Raw genomic sequence first — 17393 nt, 5'->3', positions numbered from 1 at the left:
ATAGAGTGCCATTTGAGTAGTGTTATTGTCACTCTAGTGTAATTTGGTTCAAAATAACGATTTATCTCACCTAATGAGCACATGTTAAACTTTATAAAAAACCTGTTTTCCCACATAAAGAGATTAACTTCTTATGGCTGGGGGCAGTATTGAGTAGCTTGGATGAATAAGGTGCCCAGAGGTGCCCAGAGGTGCCCAGAGTAAACTGCCTGCTACTCAGTCCCAGAAGCTAAGATATTCATATTATTAGTATATGTGGATAGAAAACACTCTGAAGTTTCTAAAACTGTTTGAATGATGTCTGTGAGTATAACATAACTCATATGGCAGGCAAAAACCTAAGAAATCCAACCAGGAAGTGGGAAATCTGAGGTTGGTCGTTTTTCAACTCATTCCCTATTGAAGATACAGTGGGATATTGGTCATGTTGCACTTCCTAAGGCTACCACTAGATGTCAACAGTCTTTAGAAACTTGTTTGATGCTTCTACTGTGTAGTGGGGGTTAATGAGAGCTGATTGAGTAACAGGTCTGCCAGAGTGGCATGAGTTGATCACGCGCGCTCACGTGAGAGCGACCTGCGTTCCATTGCAATTCTACAGACAAAGGAATTCTCCGGTTGGAACATTATTGAAGATTTATGTTAAAAACATCCTAAAGATTGATTCTATACATCGTTTGACATGTTTCTACGGACTGTAACGCAACTTTTTGACTTTTCGTCTGGACCTAGTGATCGCGCATCATGAATTTGGATTTGTGAACTCCAGCCGCGAACAACAAGGAGGTATTTGGACATAAATGATGGACTTTATCGAACTAAACAAACATTTATTGTGGAACTGGGATTCCTGGGAGTGCATTCTGATGAAGATCATCAAAGGTAAGTGAATATTTATAATGCTATTTCTGACTTCTGTTGACTCCGCAACATGGTGGGTATTTGTTTGGCTTGTTTTGGTCTCTGAGCGCCGTTCTCAGATTATTGCATGGTTTGCTTTTTCCGTAAAGCTTTTTTTGAAATCTGACAAAGCGGTTACATTAAAGAGAAGTATATCTATAATTCTGTGCATAATACTTGTATCTTTTATCAAAGTTTATTATGAGTATTTCTGTAAATCGATGTGGCTCTGTGCAAATTCACGGGATGTTTTGGAGGCAAAGCCAAATGTAAACTGAGGTTTTTGGATATAAATATGAACTTGATCGAAGAAAACATACATGTATTGTGTACATGTTGTCCCGGGATAGTCATCTGATGAAGAATATCAAAGGTTAGTGATTCATTTTATCTTTATTTCTGCTTTTTGTGACTCCTATCTTTGGCTGGAAAATGGCTATATGCTTTCTGTGACTAGGTGCTGACCTAACATAATGATATGTTGTGCTTTCGCCGAAAATACTTTTTGAAATCGGACACTGTGGTTGGATTAACGCCTGAAGGTACCACGTTCATCTGTACAAACAATAGTACGCAAGTATAAACACCATGGGACTACACAGCCGTCTTACCGCTCAGGAAGGAGACGCATTCTTTTTTCCTAGAGATGAACGTACTTTGGTGCGAAAAGTGCAAATCAATCCCAGAACAACAGCAAAGGACCTTGTGAAGATGCTGGAGGAAACGGGTACAAAAGTATCTGTATTCACAGTAAAACGAGTCCTACATCGACATAACCTGAAAGTCCACTCAGCAAGGAAGAAGCCACTGCTCCAAAACCGCCATAAAAAAGCCAGACTATGGTTTGCAACTGCACATGGGGACAAATATCATACTTTTTGGAGAAATGTCCTCTGGTCTGATGAAACAAAAATAGAACTGTTTGGCCATAATGACCATCATTATGTTTGGAGGAGAAATGGAGAAGCTTGCAAGCCGAAGAACACCATCCCAACCGTTAAGCACGGGGGTGGCAGCATCATGTTGTGGGGGTGCTTTGCTGCAGGAGGGACTGGTGCACTTCACAAAATAGATGACATCATGAGGTAGGAAAATTATGTGGATATGTTGAAGCAACAACTTCCAAAGTTGTGGAAAATGGCTTAAGGACAACAAAGTCAATGTATTGGAGTGGCCATCACAAAGCCCTGACCTCATCCTCTAGAAAATGTGCGGGTAGAGCTGAAAAAGCGTGTGCGAGTAAGGAGGCCTATAAACCTGACTCAGTTACACCAGCTCTGTCAGGAGGAATGGGCCAAAATTCACCCAACTTATTGTGGGAAGCTTATAGAAGGCTACCTGAAACGTTTGACCCAAGGTAAACAATTTAAAGATAATGTTACCAAATACTAATTGAGTGTATCTAAACGTCTGTCTATTCTGAGACTCTTGATAGATATAGCCCCTGGTCTCCCATCCACAGATTGACCAGGCCCAACCCCAGATAGCTTCAGTCGAAATGTGCAGCATATTCAAGGTGAGCAGAAATACTGTTATCATCATCTCCATACTTTGGAGAAATGAGGTTCAGTGACATTCACTTTTGTTTTTAGCCATAGCGTATAAAATATGAGGGTTACTGATGCAGTCCAGTTAACTATGACATCTCAAAGCACTGCTTATTCTGCAACCGCTTGCCCCCACCAGCTTCCTAATGATATTTTCAGACTGATCACTAGAAATAGATGGGTGATTTGGGACGTTTGAAAAGGTCCCCAGAACGTCGATATATGCCTCACGAAAAAGTATTGCCCAGCACTGGGAGCAAACTCGTGATGCTCAGAGCCGGAGCTTGCTGCTTAGACCACATGCTAGAGTTCACAACGCTCTAGTAAGCCGCAATAATACTTGAAGATACTTGATAGTGATAGCACGTCATTTTTAATTACTTTGTTTTAAGCCTTCCCCAAACCATAGCCCGAACCATAACCTCTCAGACTAAAAACTTAAACTTAACCCTTTGAGTTGTTTCTGTTTTAACCCATTACAGTCTAAGCTGGGGGGATCATTTTGCGATTTGATTTGGAATTTTAAGACCCCTTAGGTATCAAAAAAATGTATTTGAAAAAGAATTTTTGAAAAATTGTATTTAGCCTTACTGCTATTAGCCCATAAAAACACATTGAATAAAATATCCACTAAAAATTTAAAGAAGGTTTGTTCTTAAGTGTCTGTCCTATATCTGAGAGATATATGAAAGATAAGGAAACATTTGTTCTTTTTATACATGTATTTAACCCCTTATTTTTGTCACTAAACAGACTCCATAAGTACTTCCATTAATTTTCTCAACTGGTACCGGGGAACCTTCAGATGAGTCTTGTGAGGCCTGTGGGCATCCTAGAGCACATGTACGTGTTCATGAGAGTCTCCCCCTTCCACCGAGGGGTCATATTAGTGTGTAGCCCAAACTGTTTGGATGCTACAGACAGAAGTTGGCAGATCGGCTGTACCAACTTCAGATGAGTCGCAAGACGCTTGAGGGGGTCGTAGAGCTGGTTATTTTATAGTACCTCAATAATGTGCCTGTCAACAGCCCAATAGTACAGCAGAAGCAAACTGAAAAAGGTTTGAAATGTTTTGATGCAAAAATGGAAGACAACCTAATGCTTTTATTTTTTACCCCTTTGTATCCCCAATTTTGTGATATCCAATTGGGTAGGTAGTCTTGTCCCATCGCTGCAACTCCTGTACAGACTCGGGAGAGGTAAGGTCGACAGCCATGCATTCTCAGAAATACAACCCTGCCAAGCCACACTGCTTCTTGACACACTGCTCGCTTAACCCGGAAGCCAACCGTACCAATGTGTCGGAGGAAACACTGTACAACTGGTGACCGTGCCAGTGTGCATGTGCTCGGCCTGCCACAGGAGTCGCTAGAGCACGATGGGACAAGGACATCCTGGCTTGCAAAACCTTCCCCTAATCCAGAAAACGCTGGGCCAATTGTCCGTCGCCTCATGGGTCTACCGGTCGCGGCCGGCTGAGACACAGCCCGTGATCTGTAGTGACGCCTGGACCTGGATCTGTAGTGACGCCTCAAGCACTGCAGTGCCTTAGAACGCTGCGCCACTCAGGAGGCCCAACCTAATGTTGTTTGGCAGAAACATGGGATTCATTCTTAGCATTTTGACAGGTTATGCTCCCTAATTGCATATTCTTGGGAGAAACAAATTCTAGGCACAGTCCAAATGTAAATACTGTAGATTCAGATTAAATGTGATGGCTTGTATGTCATTACTCCAAATAGCAGACACCGTAAATTAGCAGACTGCTGTAAATCAGAATTTACTTGCATACAGAAATGTGTAGATGGTATTAAGATTCTATCTAAATGTTTATGATTTAAATCAAATCTAATTTTATTTGTCACATGTGCCGAATACAACAGGCTTTACCGTGACATGCTTACTTACAAGCCCTTAACCAACAATGCAGTTCAAGAAATAGTAAATAAAAATCTTGTCAATCAAAAAGTAGTACAATAAATGCACATATCAATAACGAGGCTATATACAGGGGGTACCGCTACCGAGACAATGTGCGGGGGTACAGGTTAGTCGAGGTCATTTGTAAAGAGACTATGCATAGATAATAAACAGCGAGTAGCAGCAGTGTAAAAACAAAAACAAAAAAAATACCCTCTGTAGTGCCTTACGGTCAGATGCCGAGCAGTTGCTATGCCAGGCAGTGATGCAACCGGTCAGGAAGCTCTCGATGGTGCAGCTGTATAACTTTTTGAGGATCTGGGGACCCATGCCAAATCTTTTCAGTCTCCTAAGGGGGAAAAGGTGTTGTCGTGCCCTCTTCACAACTGTCTTGGTGTGTTTGGACCATGATAGTTTGTTGGTGATGTGGACACCAAGGAACTTGAAACTCTCGACCCACTCCACTTCAGTCCCGTGAATGTTAATGGGAGCCTGTTCGGCCCTCCTTTTAGTGATTAGCATTCCAGCATCCATAATAAGATGTGAAAAATCCATTATGCCTTTAACAGCAGACTACATACATACAGCTTTGTTTAATGGTCAAAATAAAGTTCTCTCAAGGATGGCTCTCCAAGACTCTATTATGTGTCAGGAGAGGCCACCCCACGCAACTTTCTCTTTCCAGAATGGCTCTTACTTTGCATGGTGCCAGGTTCTTGGCAAACCCAGCTGGGATGTGACATAAGATCCACTTTTCCTTCAGTCACCCCAGGCATGAATACACAGTTTGATAGCACTGCTCCTCTCAATTAAGTCTTACATGACTTGGGAGATTCAGATAGAATTTGATCACATTGTTTTCCCTCTCTAATTTTTGTGATTTAGCAGACACTCTTAACTAGAGTGACTCTCCCTCTCTATCTCTGAGTGTATACATTTCCATACTGGCACCCCATGGGAGTTGAACCCACTATACTCTACCAACTGCGCCACTTGGCTGTGGGTCTCTCTCTCTCTCTCTCTCTCTCTCTCTCTCTCTCTCTCTCTCTCTCTCTCTCTCTCTCTCTCTCTCTCTCTCTCTCTCTCTCTCTCTCTCTCTCTCTCTCTCTCTAATGTATTCCATCCTGAATAATCCAAATGTTTGCCCTATTCAATATACAATAAAACATTGCATTAAGATCATCTGACGACCCCATCCCACCCCTCCCTACCCCCACATAGATAAGAGTATCCCAGCAGCCCACAGCATCCTTAAAAATACATTAACCGAATCAATAACATGGACGGACAATTAAACAAGAGGCGGGTCTGCGTTAAGCATGCTATAGTTATTGCTTGAGATGAACATATGAGATAGTTATTTTTAAATTGATTATCTCTTACAAATAATAACACTATCACATACCTAAACATCACGCTTGCAACGTACATGTGTGGATATAAAGACGACTTCGTAATGAATTCCAAAACACTTTGACTAACTATAGACCACCACGCAATATGGCACGATTCACCAAGCCAATAAGGTAAAAATTAAATGACTTACTTCAAGACGGCGCTGTCCCCTTGTCTGACAGTGATGTTGTCCTTTGAAAAAGAATCCCCGCTCCTCGCTGGCACTCCTGCAGGTACAAGGAATAGCAGTCTTAGACCGATGACAACAAGGCATTTCCAAGGCGCCACAAAATAACCATAAATGCCCATTTTCCGTCACTGCTCAACTTCCACGGAAACTTGAATGTCAAATATTCCTTGCTCGGTGCAAAGTAGGTATGGCCACAGCAATTCGACTCCACTCAAGATGCTGTTGTGGTGGTCGACCTCTATTTCTTTGCCTCAAATAGAAGGTGAGAATGTGGCGTGTTATCGTTCAATATATTAAAGTAGGCAATATCTGCGGCTCCGGTACTCTTGGATATCTCCAAGAAATGTCCAGCAGCTACAACAGGCGATGTGTTTTTTCGGAAAGCTGATGTAGGCTAGACTGTTTCCCCTGCTCTGTGTATGTTATTTGTATTCGCCAAGAGATGGATGATCGCGCAAAGATGCATCAGCAAAGTCTCCACTTGGGTAGTTCTCCCGATAGCCTACAGCACAACACTGCAGTGACTCCTGAAACAAGTATGCTCTGAAATCAGTTGTGTATTCTTATTTGTCAAGTAGACTACATAAACTAAATCCACCAGACAGCGAGCTCCGCGGAATCAAGTGAAATCACTCCTTCATAATGAGTGTGTGCCTTGCGCAGGCTAGTCAGTGCTCTCTGGCGCGCAGGTTATACAACTGTGAACCATCTGCGCAGCATCCCTACTCCCGCTATTTTTACTACCCCAGTGGATGATCAAGCAAGCGATTTGTATTGATACATCTATAGGCTGTGTATATAATTCTATATATCTTAGTCTGCGTTATAATGCCAATAACCACCACAATTAATAGGCTAATCGGGTTGCCTAAATCATTAACATAATGCAGTCAATTATTTGAATACTGTATTGGGAACGCTTAGCTAATCGACTGACATGTACTCACTTTAACATATCAATGATGATCTATGCTCTGCTGAATAGTATAAGTGGAAGGCTATACTATTGTGTGTGGTGTGTGTGTGTGTGTGTGTGTGTGTGTGTGTGTGTGTGTGTGTTGGTGTGACTGCACATGCGTGTGTGAGAGATGGGAGGGGGGCATGTATTTGGAGATATATTTCACAATTTATTTTCAAATACTTATAAAACGAACATAATTGTGTACATTTAATGCTTAAATAGTATCGGTAAGAGATTTTGTTTTGTGTGTGCAGCTCATTGCCTAAATGTATATATGTAACCCTGAGACATACTGTCAATGTTGAAATTACACAATATTTGGTCCCAGTGAAGTTTGTGAGTAAATACATTTTACCTATACCTGCAGTAGGTACCATACATAGGTTTTTGCAATGTACGGCATGAGCTGGTTGTTGAATAGCTCTGCCCAAACATCGTTCCATAGCATTATCATAAGCACTTATGTGTCCTCAGGGTCTTGGCTGCAAGTAACCCTATTCCTGGAGAGCTGATGACCTGTAGTTTTTCCCTCCAACCCTAATCTAGCGCACCTGATTCTAATAATTAGCTGGTTGATAAACTGAATCAAGTTAGTTACAACTGAGGTTAGAGCGAAAACCTACAGGGGGGTAGCTCTCCAGGAACAGGATTGGAGAGCCCCGAACTAGGGTATGCAGTGCACATCACTGTGCTAGGAGAAGTTTGCATTGTTATTGTAAGCATGTTATTCCATTCTGTTATTCCATCCCAGATCACATATTAACACACCCAAAGCATTGCCCTTCTAATTTCATCCACGGAAAAATGCATATTTGTATGCATGAGGGTTGATTTGGCAGACGGAGCCAGGGATATAGGGGTCACTGTTTGTTTTGACATGCACACAGTCCCTTGGATTTACTGAGGCGGTGTTCAATTTATTATAAGGTTGTTAGTGGGGGAATTATGATGATGACCCGATCCGAAAAAATTGTGCTAAGATAAGAGTTAATTAAAACGATGTCCACGTCGAACTCAATGGCTTTTTAATTAAAACCCCTCATTCTGACCTCAGCAAATCTAAGATATGTGTTCTTAATTAACGTGGGTTGCTAGGTAGGGGGGAACGTCTCGGTGAAACACTTGTTTCCAAAACACCCCCAGCTGATTAGGGTGACAACATTGTGTGTATGATAGACTTACTATAACATTAGAGCTGTTTATCAGCTTGAACAACCTCATCTTAATTAAAAGGCCTACTCTGTGATATTTACAGACATTCTGGATAATGTAAATTAATTATACAGTATATACAAATATAACTTATAAATACCCCATGCCATGAGCTTTGAGCAGCTGTCTAACCCCACCATAACCCAACATATAAGGACGTTCTACATCCCTCAACTTTATAGCAAACCAAGTGGCAGGGTTGTGGTTTTACTGTTTTTCGAATTGCGTAGTGGGCCTTAAAGCTACAATATATAGGGCGATGGAACATTACATTTTTAACTATATGGCTGAGTCTACCATTTCAATTACCTGGGGGTTAGGAGTAAATTCACAGGTATACTTAGCAAACTTACAGTACTTTTAAAGAGTATTTAGTCACAGTAAGACTGTGTAATCCAGAGGAAATGATTTAAGCATATGGTGCCCTTCAATTAATTGAATGTGCAGTCATCTTCTTTCTGAATTATCAATAGCTCTATTCACTCAGTTCCCTGGAGAGATATTCAACATAGATATGCTGATACCTTGTATTAGGTAGGCATGGCTCATCTGACCTTTATATGACTTCCCTAGGAGGAAATGATATGCATGCTAACTAGAGTATCATTGATACTGAGCCCAGTCAATGAAGGTCTTGACCTTGAGCTCAACTCTGAATATGGCATCAATTAAGAAGTTGCTCTAATTTAGACTAAACATGCAAGAAACATGATTTTTTGGCAACTTGTTAATTTTCTAAATGTCTGAAAATAAACATTTGTCTGCATATGTAACTTTTGAAGGCAAAGTAATAAAGCGGTACTTTTTGAAGGCTTTAGCGATTTTCCTAAGCTATGCAGTCTACATTTATTTTGACAGTAGGCAAAGCATGAAAGATATCAGCAAGCACATTGATGGGTACACGGCCTGGTGAGCACTAAAGCAAATGAAAGTACTTATTTATTCCTAAGAAGTCCAGGGACAGAGAGAATGGTGGTGTTCTTTCACCCTGAAAGGGCCTGCACACAGTACTTCTTGTGCAACAGTAAATGTTGTTGTTCCTCATCTGTGATTATACTTAGTTGGGTGGAAACTCAACTGTCATCCTAGGATGGATTCCACTCCCTTGAAGGTGAATGCATTTTAGATGTAATTTCCATCAAAATGTTACTCAAATGACTATGACTAACTATAATCCCGGGATGGATGGAATCAACCACTCTGATCAAATTTGGAATGGGAAAGTGAGCAAAAATATGCTTAAATTGTCAAATATTTCAAAAGAGATTAAGAATAATTTCATATGGATAATTGTCCATATTCAAGAGAGGACACCAATGCAGTTTTGGGCAGCTCATGCAATCGGCAGAGACTATTAATAATGAATGACCATTCTAGGCCAATATAATGGCCCCCTACCACACTGACAAGCAGAGCCCACACTCATGATAAAAGCCTTGACCCTCAACCTTTTCTTTTGCTGGTTTTGGGGCATCTTCTACCTTAAGTTGCTTAGAGGTTCATGTTGTTTCTCATAATCAGCAGAAACATACCCCCATGGTAACCGCATGTAGCACGCCATGCTAGGCCTGAAGACACTGTAGAAATGTTGATGATGAACGAGTAAGACTACACAATGTTATTTACCGTACACTTGCTGTGGCCATACTAAGCTTGCAGATGAACATCAGATTTAGTATAAAGGGACGATTGCATACCTGGTCTATGTGTTAAGGTAATGTATTTATTGAGAAAAGATTTCTTATTATGACGTTGTCAGAAATATGACCCGCCCCAAAAATTATGAAAGCGAATGTTTGTGTGAGATGAGAAAATTGGCAGGTTGGCCTCCAAAGCTTCCCATAGGAGACGTTTCTGTTAGAGTTTTTTTTTCTACTTGTAGCATGTTAGAACAAGTTTGAAAAGAAGACTCTTTGCAGAAAAAAATATGGAAAAATTACTGTCTTGACAGTACTGGCCAACATTAATTGCTCTTTTCTGCAGTTGGAGACAAACTTTGTCCAGACCATTTTAAAATACAGTACATACAGTAAGTAGTAGGATTATTTTGCCTGAATATTTCTAAGTGCCCTCAATGGAACACTGTGTGATGCTAACACACTTCACACACTGTTTGCGGTATCAAAGCTGCCATGCCCCATAATTATAGAGCCCCGCAATGGACTCGTCATAATACCAATAAAACCGGTCAAACACGGAAATGGTTCCAATCGTTTTTTCACCATTCATTTTCCCATAAGGGATTTTAGAACCACTTCAAACAAGGTCTGTGTTTCATGTAGGTTTTCCCCGATGTGACGTTTTGATAACCGTGTAAATCTCTCTCATACAAGGTGACTTTTGTCGATATATTTGTCTCTATTTACTCTCAGATTTGAAAATGTTAATTAGCATCAAAGTAGACATCATGCAAGACTACAAATCCCCGCATGCTCCTGAACTTTATCTCTAGCTGACACCTTTGCTGTCAACTAGCAAGCTAGCTACCTTGACCCAAAACAAAAGACATGTTGAACAATTTCATTTACTGTTCCATCATTTATTTAAATAATATTTGTTGGCTTATTTATGCACTCAATGCAGTCAAATATTATGCAGTCAAATATTTTCAATGTTCCATGAATGCTAAGCAAATTGTTTCCAAAGAACCAAGTTACCTAGCTACCTCCCTAGACAGTATTGGGACACACCCTTTTCACGCCATTTCGCCCAGTGGGCGGTGCTATACATCACGGTGGGCATGGATTTCAGAGCGTATATGGGCACACACAGTGTTGAGAATGAGTCAAGCACTCTTTTAAGTCTGAATTGTGGAATCTATTCAACACAACGTTCTAGGTTGGCTAATGTCGGGTGTACACCACGCAATTTTCAAGATCCTAACATTGCTGAGCCTCTCAAATTAAATAACCGTCTGTAGTTAAATACATTTCCTGTAGTTTTTTTGTCCTGTAATGGATGCTACTGTTTCATCAGGGAACCACAAAGATTAAGTAAACAAAGGGCATTGCTGAATTCACATTATGTTTGATATTTCATGCAGCCACAGAATAGAAAAAAGCTAAACAATGATTTTGTTTTCAAATTTCAAATTGTTTAAAGTTGAAAGATATCACTCACGCAAAAAAAGGGAAGGTACAATGAGTCTGAGTTATGTAAGTATGCCTACAGGATAATATGGTACATTTGGCCTCATGATAGGACAAACAAATATATAAGACCAAGGAAGCCAGCGACGCTGATAGCAAATTATTTTTCTAGAAGAAACATTGAGAATTTGGGAGAGAGAGAGTACTTCATCAACTTTTAGATAGCATAATTTGACTGGTGTTTTAAGCAAACTGTGAAACCTTTACAATATAATCAGCAGTTCAGACAGTAGGCTAGAGTCAGTTAATCTGATTTTGTTCAATCTAATCTCAAAGAATTCATTTTAGTGATTGATAGTATACAGGTATTGTTGAATGTTGACTAAACAAATGCAGTGAAATTAGTTTAAATCGAGTCATGATCAGTTTTATATATTTCTTTCAGAAAGCAGCATTCATTGATGTTGTTGCAAAACTTGATTTTACACATTGTTCACTTTTGGGAAAAACCGTCCCATTCACTTGGTAGCTAGCTATCATTAGTTCAAATAAAGCAAAATGATGTACTAAAATGAAAGTATAAACCCACTTTAGTGATGTCGGTTAGAAGTTATGAATGAGGTCCCAGGCGAAGGGTTCTCTGTTGAACGTGGACACGCATCGGACAGTCCTTGCACTTTGAAACCCACGCCCACTGTGGCATATAACACCGCCCACAAGCAAAATCCTCTTATTTTACCAGATCCCCTTCTTCAGCCAGTGGAGGTCGATATTTAATCCCTTATAAAGTCTGCCAAATAAATGAACAAGTTGAAATCTATTTCAATTAATGGTGTCAGAATGCACTGCTGTATTAAAGCAATTCAGAACTAACTTGTTGACATGTTCTTTTACAGATTTAAAGCCAGATTAACACATTGCAGAATGTATCCATAATCATGAATGAATAAGCATATTACCCATCAATTACTTGAAAAACCTGAACTCCAACAATTGCACTGTTGTGATTAAATCTAAATAGTAAACAATGCATACATATGCATTTCATACATAACATAACATATAAATATCTGACTCGAAGTAAAGATTAAATTATTTATTCATCAATGCCACAAACCTAGGACATCGAAAGTACCATATGAACTATAATTACTATCCGAGGGCACACAGATTCTTTTACTTTTCCATTACAGGAATTAGACGAGCACCAACAACACAACATCAGCATATTGTGGTTTTTGGTGGGTGAGTTACAAATGGAGAAACAACTGGATGCATATGGTAGGTTTAATATAAAATACTAGGTCAACTCCAGCAGAACGAGAAACACACTTAACACACTCAAAACAAGGAAGCCATACGTAAACACAGCTATATTTACACACTTGAACCCCGCTGTCAATTGTGAGCAGTACATTTACCATTGCATTCACTCAGAATAAGCAGGACAGCATTACACAGGTAAAAAAAAGATGATAAAAACAGTACCCGACAACACTTTTAAACGTGTTACTGAATCTAAATGCTATTAAATCAGGAGAAGTGAAGGAAGCAGCATAGGGAAAATAGGTGAACGTAGGCTGGGTTTTAAGAGATAAGACTGAGTGTTCCAAAGTGATGGAAGTTGAGGGACCATGGGACATAAAAGGCATATTGTGGAATAAGGGACAGCTAGAGAGATAGTTGGCCATAGAACAAACATAAAATGGGGTGCTGATGTGCTTCTACACCCCTTTTAGGTCGATGTCACAAATCCGGTTCATGTCCAGTAATACTCTTGAGTCTCAGTGTGTGTCCCTCAACGTCATTCCGTCTCAGTTGTAGCATTCAAATCGTGGTCATCGTGTGTCTGTGACTCACAACATTAAAGACGATAAGTGATCACAGCATTTCAACAAATTGAGCCATACATAATACAACTTAAGCATTGAGGACAGCATTTTGTTGACATCATGGACATTTACACTTTGTCTACTGTGTGTGAATGATGGAATAATCTTACCCCGGCTGTAGGTCCATTTGAGAGTGTGTGGTCACTAAATGCCTGTACATCAACCAGTACTGAACCGTTGGAGACTTGGGATGCTTGCTCTCTCTCTCAAAGTGCTGCTTGAATGTCTCCGGGTCTGCGTCTATAAAGGTCAAGTACAAAATGGAGGAAGTAAAAAAATCTGTGTCTTAGATGCATTCTATTGCTTTGAATTCCGACAAACTACTACACATATGAAAGACTGTACCACACAGGCCAGTACAATAGCCTACATATGGAGAGGAACCTAAAGGCACATACAGTACCAACCAATACTACTCACTCGACAGACAAGGTAGGTGTGGACCAGTGCTGCCTTGGAAGCAGTCTTCTGGTCTGCAGCTGCTCCCTTCTTCTTAACTCAAATCATATTTTATTGGCCACATACACATATTTAGCAGATTTTATTCCGGGTGTAGCGATATGTTTGTGTTCCTAGCTCCAACAGTGCAGCAGTATCTAACAGTTCACAACAATAGACACAAATCTAAAATTAAAAGAATGGAATAAAGAAGTATATGAATATTAGGACGAGTAATGTCGCTCGTCTTTTCAGTTCGCTGCAGCTTGTTATGTTCATACAAATATTTACATGTTAAGTTTGCTGAAAATAAACCTAGTTGACAGTGAGAAGACGTTTCTTTTTTTGCTGAGTTTGTGTATGTCAGCAATTAAATTTGATTTGATTTGTCCAGATGGGATAGGGCAATATGCAGTACGATTTTGATTGCATCGTCGGTGGATCTATTAGGGCAGTAAGCAAATTGAAGTGGGTCTAGGGTGTCAGGTAAGGTAAGGTAGCAGTGGTTATTAAGATGGCACTGGAGGGGAGGGCTGCTATCTTATTGGCTCTTAACCAACCATGATTTATTTTTTTACGTTGTTCGTAACTTGTTTTGAACATAATGTTGCTGCTACCATCTCTTATGACCGAAAAGAGCTCCTGAACATCAAAACTGGGATTACTCACCTCAAATTGGATGAGGAGTTCTTATTCAAGAGTCGGATGCGAGGGATATACTAGACAGCCGACCAGGCCCAGATCCCTGTGATTCGCTGGAAAAGGAAACGTAGGTTTCGCAGAAAGAGATCAGGATGCCTTGTGAGGATCAGGAGACGAGTGGCTAATCTTCCCTTGCCTTCTGTTCTGCTAGCTAACGTTCAATTGCTGGAACATAAATGGGACCAACTGAAAGCACGAATATCCTACCAACGGGACATTAAAAACTGTAATATCTGTAATATCCAGGTTGAAACAGCTTACCTAGTTGAGAGTTGATAAGACTCAGGAACACCCATTGGCTTCCCACCCCTTACCCACAGACACAAATAAACATTATCAAGAACACCTACTTTCACCATCTATGTTAGCTAGCTAGTTAACTAGTCAGCTAGACTGTTGGTTTATAAAGCCAAAGAAAGCTAAACTCGTTTGTATGAATTTCTAACGCATTTAAATGTCTAGACAAATAGATGGCTAAAGTAGTCATCTAGGCAGGCTAATGTTGCTAACTATCTAACCATGAGCTAGCTAGCTAGATAACAGGTATTGTGTACATTTAGAACTGTCAGTTTAAACAAATGTATTAATTACTTAATTTAGCTAAATTAGACTGTTAATTCCAAGATACTTACCTTCTGCAGTCTCATCCAGATCCCCAAGGCCCTGGTGAGTGACGTGAAGCTTGAGACAGGCATTTGTACTTCTATATGATAGCCACATTAGCAGCTAATTAGCATTTCATTTTTGGGGGTGGGGGGTAAACGCAGGCAAATATATTAATTAAAGTCACCCTTTCCGAGAGCGATTTAAACGGTTATCAAAACATCCCGCCAGGCTAAGCCTACACAAAACACAGCCCTTATTGGAAGTGTTTATAAAATCCCCTATGAGAAAAATGAATGGTGGAAAAACAATTAGAACTATTGCCATGTTTGACTGCTAGGTTTAATGGGTATTATGACTCATACTGTGATACTCTATAATCACCATGTACTGCAGGCAGACTATCTTAAGTCTGCCTGTTAGGAGGCTCATCAAACACAAACACACACACACACTACTGACTACTCTGGAATTGCGACAGTCTGACATGTTTCATTCCTCAACCACTCTCTCCGCCACTCTCACTGAGACAATAACAAATACAATCTCAACCAAAAGACAATGAAGTAAAAAGCCAAGAGAGCCCACAATGACATGCACTCGACATGCAGAAATGTATTTCACAATTCTTCCAGACAGTTATCCCTTTGGAAGAATGGGTGGTAATCAGGTAATGAAATTAGATATTTTCCATATTTAATTTCTTACGTGTAAATGGATTAAGTTATTTGGCAAAGTTTTAAGTTACTTGTTTATGAAGCCAGAACCACATTTTTCTCTTACTGTCACTAACATTTCCATATTTGATTATATTAACTCAATATAAGATGATTGCTTTCCAGCATATTTCACTGTAACACAGGCAAATGGCCTGCCCACTATGTTATTTTCTTAGGCTAACCAATTGCAGAGCACTGTTATATGAAAGACTGGGGGGCACAATTACAAATGGCAATTTAAAGGAACATTTTGGAATTGAGAAGAAAAATGGGGTTAAACGTCTACATTTTCTTATCTCTGAAGTAGTCCAAGAGGCCTGAGAGAGTATATTGCATAAGTGGCCTGATATCATCTACTTCCATAAACACCATACTACCATATTTTTACTTTTTCACTAGCCTATATTGTTATCTGTTAACTAACTTCTGACATTTGATGTCAGTTTAAAAAATGTCCTTTCTTTGAGCCAACTGCATTATGAATGCATAGGAATCGATTAGATATTATGAAACAATACAGCATGTTATATAATACAATGCATTATACTACCTGTCTGTGATTCAAATAGTATTGTATGTGGGTCATTGCACCAATTAGGTGCCTTTTGAGAAGTGTAACTTCAAAATAAATACTATAGTAAGTGCCTATTAAGTGCCAAATAACGAAACAGGGTTGATGCCTGCCTTAAATCCCCTTGTGACAGGGGGAATGGAAGCTTGATGTGTGCATTGTTTTAAATTGTTAAAACATTTGCGGAGGGATAGGGTTCTACCAAGAACCGTTTTGATCCGAAGAACCCTATTTGGAAGACAAGGGTTCTTTGTAAGGCAAAAGGTTCTACTTAGAACCTTTAACATCCTAAGAGACATTTGTGGAAGAAAAGGCTCTTTTATGATTCTTTGGAAGTCTTCTTTGGAATGTAAGAAGGGCTCAACATGAAACCGTATATAATATTTTCATGCTCTATTGCAGGGATAGTTTCAGAATTGTTTGTTTTAATATAATATTTGTGTTTTTGCATGTGCATTGATGGGTTGATTAATTGTATACAACAAAGATAAACAACATACAGTTTTCTAAACTAATCCATTCTGTTAGTAATTGCACTTATTGCACCCGTTACTGATAAAGTTGATTGAGGTAGTCTCAATGTTCTCTACCCTGGCAATCATTCTGAATGCAGATTGCGGGTGATTAACAATTCCACATGTTGGATACCCTAACTCTGGCTGGATTCCAATAGGAATTACACATCACTTTGCAAGCCAGTATAATGTGACTTGCAGCATGATGTGGCCTGTAAACCAAGACATTCCTAACACCACTGTGTTTGGGTATAACTAGGCCCTCAAAGCAAGGCATTATGATACGCTACATGACCAAAAGTATGTGTACACCTGCTCGTCGAACATCTCATTCCAAAATCATGGGCATTAATATGGAGATGGTCCCCCTTTGCTTCTGTAACAACCTCCAGTCTTCTGTGAAGGCTTTCCACTAGATGTTGGAACATTGCTGCGGGGACTTGCTTCCATTCAGCCCCAAGAGCATTAGTGAGGTCGGGCGATTAGGCCTGGCTCGGAGTCGGCATTCCAATTCATCTCAAAGGTGTTCGATGGGGATTAAAATAAAAAGTATATATCTTTTTTTAACCTTTATTTAACTAGGCAAGTCAGTGAAGAACAAATTCTTATTTACAATGACGACCCAAACCCAGAAGATGCTGGGCCGATTGTGCGCCACCCTTGGGACTCCCAATCACGTCCGGATGTGATGCAGCCTGGATTCGAACCACGTACTGCAGTGATGCCCCTTGCACTGAGA

The 17393-nt window shown here is 40.0% G+C and overlaps 1 protein-coding gene across 1 annotated transcript in view; it reads right to left on the bottom strand.

Moving 5' to 3' along the window:
• The window catches only part of LOC129819479 (opioid-binding protein/cell adhesion molecule homolog), a 402819-nt gene that overhangs the window by 243367 nt on the left and 142059 nt on the right, over positions 1–17393 (bottom strand). The window contains exon 2 of the mRNA XM_055875784.1: positions 5914–5989. Within this exon, the coding sequence (XP_055731759.1) occupies positions 5914–5989 (76 nt within the window). The remainder of the gene's footprint in view (positions 1–5913; positions 5990–17393) is intronic.

This window comes from Salvelinus fontinalis, chromosome 2, assembly GCF_029448725.1.
Source record: "Salvelinus fontinalis isolate EN_2023a chromosome 2, ASM2944872v1, whole genome shotgun sequence".
Lineage (NCBI taxonomy): Eukaryota > Metazoa > Chordata > Actinopteri > Salmoniformes > Salmonidae > Salvelinus > Salvelinus fontinalis.
This window is presented reverse-complemented; position numbering and strand designations above follow the sequence as displayed.